The following is a 5,204-nucleotide window of genomic DNA, read 5'->3' on the forward strand; positions in this document are numbered from 1 at the left end:
TTTATCCACAAAGCGCTCCACCATAAGGTGTTAAAAAATGTCTGCCCGACTACGCCGTAATATGGCCCTCCTAAAAATGCTTGTTACAGCCAGCCCCCCTCAGAGAAAAGCCATACTATGTGCTGCTTCGGACGACTTAGTTGGTGCCATTTCAGAAATTGCTCTAAACACCCTAAAAGGTAATGTACCTATTTCAACTAGCCAGTACAAGGTGCTGAAGAAGAGGCGGCAGCTCATCAAGAAGCTTAGTAATAAAAGGGTCTCCCTTACTTCAAAGAAGAAACTAGTAAAGCAGTCAGGGGGCTTTATAGGGGCTCTGTTGGGTATAGCTATACCTCTAATTACAAGCCTACTGACCCGAACCTGATGGATTACACTCAGAAAATGTATCTAGTGCCACAACAGCAGCTGGAGCAGTTGACACCCTCTACAAATGATACATGGGACATAAGGAGATCTGAAACGCTCCGGCTGGATGCTGAAATTAAAGATATTTTGGCCCGCACAGACTTAAAGCCTGAAGCTAAAGCGGGGCTCTACTCCCGAGCTCTCCAGAATTTCTTGCAATATTACAAACAGCTGCAGACTGAAAAAAACAAACTGACTTTATATACTGCTGATGATGAGCAACCCCAGGTATCCGCCCCAACCCAGCCATCGCCATCACCAATAGCTCAGCCACAGGGCTCCCCTGACTCTATGATTGAGAGCTTGCTACAGAACGTGAGTCAAAGGTACAGAGGGGCTACGCAGATGCTGTTAAGTAAAATGTCTGATTCCAAAGACCTAACATCCTGGAATGATCGCGGTGAGTTCGTCTACAAGGGGCAGTCTGTTGTTGGGTCACATATGTATGATCTGATCAAAAGTTTCACGCATCCTAAAGCCCTCACACGACAGACAGCCCCGAGAGGATGGGAACAGTTTCTAAGAGCTGCTGCGGAGCTCAACATTCCATCATCGCTCGTGGGTAACCCCGGGCATCGCCGCCAACTTGAACTTTTGAAACAACCTATGAGTTCCGGTGCAGCATCCCCGCCGCTATCATCGGCCTTTCACACCCCTTCAAATTCACCCACATCTTCAATCTTACCTCAGCTAATCCCTGCAAATAACCCTGGGGATATGTCTCTGGAGGCTAAAAAGTCTCTATTTAAAACAAAGCGATGGGTCCCATATTAGTATTTGCTTATGTCCTGTTACTGCATGATTGTATATTTTGTATAAAGAGGATGTACTGTACCAACTTTTACATGTGTGATTCCTGAATATTTCATAACGCTTGTAATAAACATTTATAACTTTTCAACACTCTACTGTCTTTGTTTTTTTTCTTATTGCGGAGTAAAAACACTGAGTCTGAGTAGTTTCTTAAATACAAACGTTTATTAATTTAATTATTTTTTATTTTTGAACATGAGCATTACACAAACATGCATTATAAAACTTTACACTTTTGGCAAATAGCGTATTCATTTGTAACAATGCCGGGAATAGGTTTCAAGCCTTCTTTCATATAGCTGGTAACAAGCCTATCATTGCTGGCTTTATCACTTGAATATAAATTTAAAAAATTTCTAAAGGTTAGACCCTCTGACATTTTACAGATAAAATATATACAATGTTCCCCACACGTTATAGATAATGAATCCTGTACAGGCAACTTGTTATATTCTACTCTAGAAGCCACTTTTTTTAAATACTTGAATATAGGTTTTGTATAGATGCTGTGCTCCGGAAACTCTGCAAGACTATCAAACACAGTTACTCTGTCATTGTCCAAAAACATAGCAGCCCAGTGAGTTCCTGGTTTATGATGAGGATCTGTGTTAAAGACCAGAGATCGTGGCCTTTCATAACTTATCTCCTTAGGCAATCCATCGCTGGGATAAACATTCAAAAAGTATTTCTTAGCGGCCCTATGTCGGCTTAAGAAGGCTCTTATCTGAACAGTGTCCATTTTGTATTATTTTCAGAGATAGTCAAACAGAATCTGCCGGGCGTGATTAACCTGTATGACACTATCAAATACAGCAAAAACGACCATGTTCACATTTGTAGTTAGGGCTGCACTGAAGCGGAATTCAGCTTTTAGATTTCCATTTTTAACCAGGCTGTAATGGTCCCCATCTTCCATGTCCGGGGTCAGATCAAAGGCAAATAGCGTGTAGCCTGCTCCATATCCTTCACGTGATACGACAACCCCTGAATCACGCAGGTGTTTCCCAGTTATCGACACTAATCCAAGATATTCTCTAATAAAATTTCCAGTTCCAAAATTAGGCGTGTATGGCTTTGCAGGTATGACAGCTCCCTCGTGAACTAGGGCCGCATAGTTGACGCCATAGTGCTTGAAATTAAAAGGGTTGGAGTTATATGCCCCACTAAAGGCTGTATTGTCAACAAACCCAATAATGACAAGTTTTGGCAGCTGCCCCAGAAACAAATTTTGCTGCTGTGTTAATCTGGTCCCCGCAGGTATGCTGTAGACTTTCATAGAGACTCTTTCAATGGCATATTTAGCATTAGATAGTTGTAGAGCCTCCGCGTGAGCCAATCTGACTGTTGGGGATACATTCACTCTCTTTACATACAGACTTGCAGATTGTATGAGCAGTTTATAGTGTTCGGCATCCCCAGTAATGAGGCAGAAGGCATCTTTGTTACGATTGAGTTTGATCTTGAGGTCTATGCCATTAACGATTAGTTTATCTTGGAAGAAGAGGTCTGAATGTATTCGTCCCAGGAGGTCAAACTCTTTACTCTCTGCAGCAAACCCTGCTCTTTTTACAAAGCCTGTGTTGGGGCCATCCAGGGCAGTGTTTTCAAATTTATCGTAAGTATCTTTGTAGAAAAGACCGGCTGAAAGTTGTGTGTCCAAGGCATCGCTGCTGTAGTTCAGGATACTCTCCATGTAAGCCCTGTAGGCGTACATATTGTCATTTTGCGTGATGAGTCTGTCACCCAAGGTAATATCCACCTGATTAAACATGGTCGCTATGGGGTAAGCAATGGTAGCCACTTTAGCGGTTGCAGCAATATCTGATCCATCTGCTTTCACAATTTTACACACCACATGTAGCAGAGTATTGTTGAGATCTAGATACATATCAGTGGATCCTGATACGTAAAACTCTATAGGCGCCAGTGGCGTGAGGGCCGCTAAAGGTGATACCTCCATGAAAAAACTGTTTTCGATACTGGTCTGTGTTGGTTTTAGAGAGAACAGATCTAACTCTGACTTGGCGCATTCGCCCGAAGCACAGTGTACAAAAGCCATCTTTTAGCGTGTCACTCCTTTTAGAAAATGTTAAGGCTAGAGGCTGCTCTCTTCTTCGTAGCTCTCTTCCGCCTTGGGGATCTTCTTTTGTGAGCTCTTTTTGAAGAGCGTTTCCTTTTTTTATAGGGTACAGGGGGTCCACGGCGCTTGGATGTCCTCCTCTTCCTTTTAATACTGAGGCGGGGCTTGTACAGCAGGCCTGACCCTTCTTGAGGTTGTCTGTTCATACGTTCAACTACAGCAGACTTCACAGACCCCACCACATCCTGGGCTATATTCTGGGCAGCTGACTTTACATGCGGTTTTGCAATTTCATAACCTTTTCTCAAAAAAGGCATGGCCCTTCGGAACAAACTCCGGAAAAAACCTCCTAGACCAGCCCCATACATAACAGGAGCTCCTTGAAAGTATGGGGGCCCTCCATACCCCGCCTGGTGCTTGTAATACTCTCTATACATAGAAGGGTTGCCGTAGGCTTTCATGGCCCCCATGCTGAGCTCTTAATAGTCACCACCGCTGCGGGGTCTGAAATGAAGCTTAACAATAACTTTCCCGTATTTAAAGGACACCGGCTGGGACTGATCATCAAAGATCATAATTGTTATAGTGTCAAAATGATTTTTAGAAATTGTGACATAGTCAGGTTTAATATATTGAATATTAGCTATTGTGTTGTTTTCACCCCTCACCTGAACCCATCTCAGTAGGGGAGCATAACTATCTCCAACCCTCTGGGGTTCTATTATATCTGTATAAACATAGAGTGTGTAAAAACCCCCATCAATATCTGGACATGTCAGATCTAGCTCCTGTTTGCTTTTTATATGTTGGACCGTTCCTAAAACTCTGCTCAGCTTTCCACTGGTGGTAAAGACCGTGTCCTGGCTGGGTGCTTTAATAAAAACTTTCCTTCTGACGTTATCTAGCACCAGTTGAACGTCGGAAAGCCCCGAAGTACTGGCCATTGTCTTGTTAATGGCATCCACCACAGCATTAACTGTAGGGTAGTACCCGTGAGGAAAATTTATGATGTAAATCGACTCAGATTTTGACTTCTCTATAGTGAATCTAGCTTCAGACCTCTTAAATGTATTCCAGGTACGCGGGTATTGTATTTCTGTCAGGGCAACTTCCCATTCCCCTTTCAAATCCACTGCCTTAGCCAGTTTGACAGTGTAATTTGATATTTTATTATCAGGGAACATATTCAACGATGCGTTAGAGGGCAATGTAATATAAAAGGAGGCTGTCTCCATTTTGCTTCCACCTTCTTTTTGAGCTATAGGCGTTCACACGTCCTGCAGAGAGCTGGCCGACACCCAACTGTTAAATTTCTCAGGCCATCCTCGCCATTTAACAAAGGCCTGTTTTTTTGCACCCCTCCCTCTCCACTCTAGAATCTTTTCAACCCTGTAAATCCTATTTACATCATCTGGGATCTTTTGTAACTCTTCACTGTAAAAAACACCTGTCACTGGTTCACTGTCGTAGTCCTTCAACCTGTAAATGTACATGCCTTCTTTAAGCTCAACACTATCAACTATGAATATCTCATCGCTGAATGTCTGTTGATAACCTTTAGTAAAGAGCCCTTTCAATTTTGAAACCCTGACGTGATCCCCTTTTTTAAAAACAGGCTTCTTTACTTCACCTTTGAAGTAACGCCTGTATACCCTTCTCCACACATTCAGAGAATTGTCGGCTGTTACCTCTACAGGAGCCATTCTGATAGTTCTGTGATAGCTGGCATTATAAACAGCTAAAAAATCCTGTAAAACAGGTAAATATCGATATGTGTTGTATGCCGTGAAGTATCTCCACAATTTAGATTTTAAGGTTCTGTTAAAGCGCTCTATAACAGCCGCTTTTACCTCCGTGTTAGTTACAAAATGCTGTACCCCATGTTCTTTTAATAATTTCTGGA

The 5,204-nt window shown here is 42.6% G+C and overlaps 1 protein-coding gene across 1 annotated transcript; it reads right to left on the bottom strand.

Annotated features, from left to right (window-relative positions):
* Window positions 1-1,972: 1,972 nt before the first annotated feature.
* On the bottom strand, window positions 1,973-3,280 carry LOC147701400 (uncharacterized protein F54H12.2-like). The gene has a single exon (XM_086929345.1). It carries the CDS (start codon window positions 3,278-3,280, stop codon window positions 1,973-1,975), a length of 1,308 nt encoding a protein of 435 aa, XP_086785471.1.
* Window positions 3,281-5,204: the final 1,924 nt, after the last annotated feature.

This window comes from Lissotriton vulgaris, chromosome 7 (genome assembly GCF_964263255.1).
Source record: "Lissotriton vulgaris chromosome 7, aLisVul1.2, whole genome shotgun sequence".
NCBI classification, from domain to species: Eukaryota; Metazoa; Chordata; class Amphibia; order Caudata; family Salamandridae; genus Lissotriton; species Lissotriton vulgaris.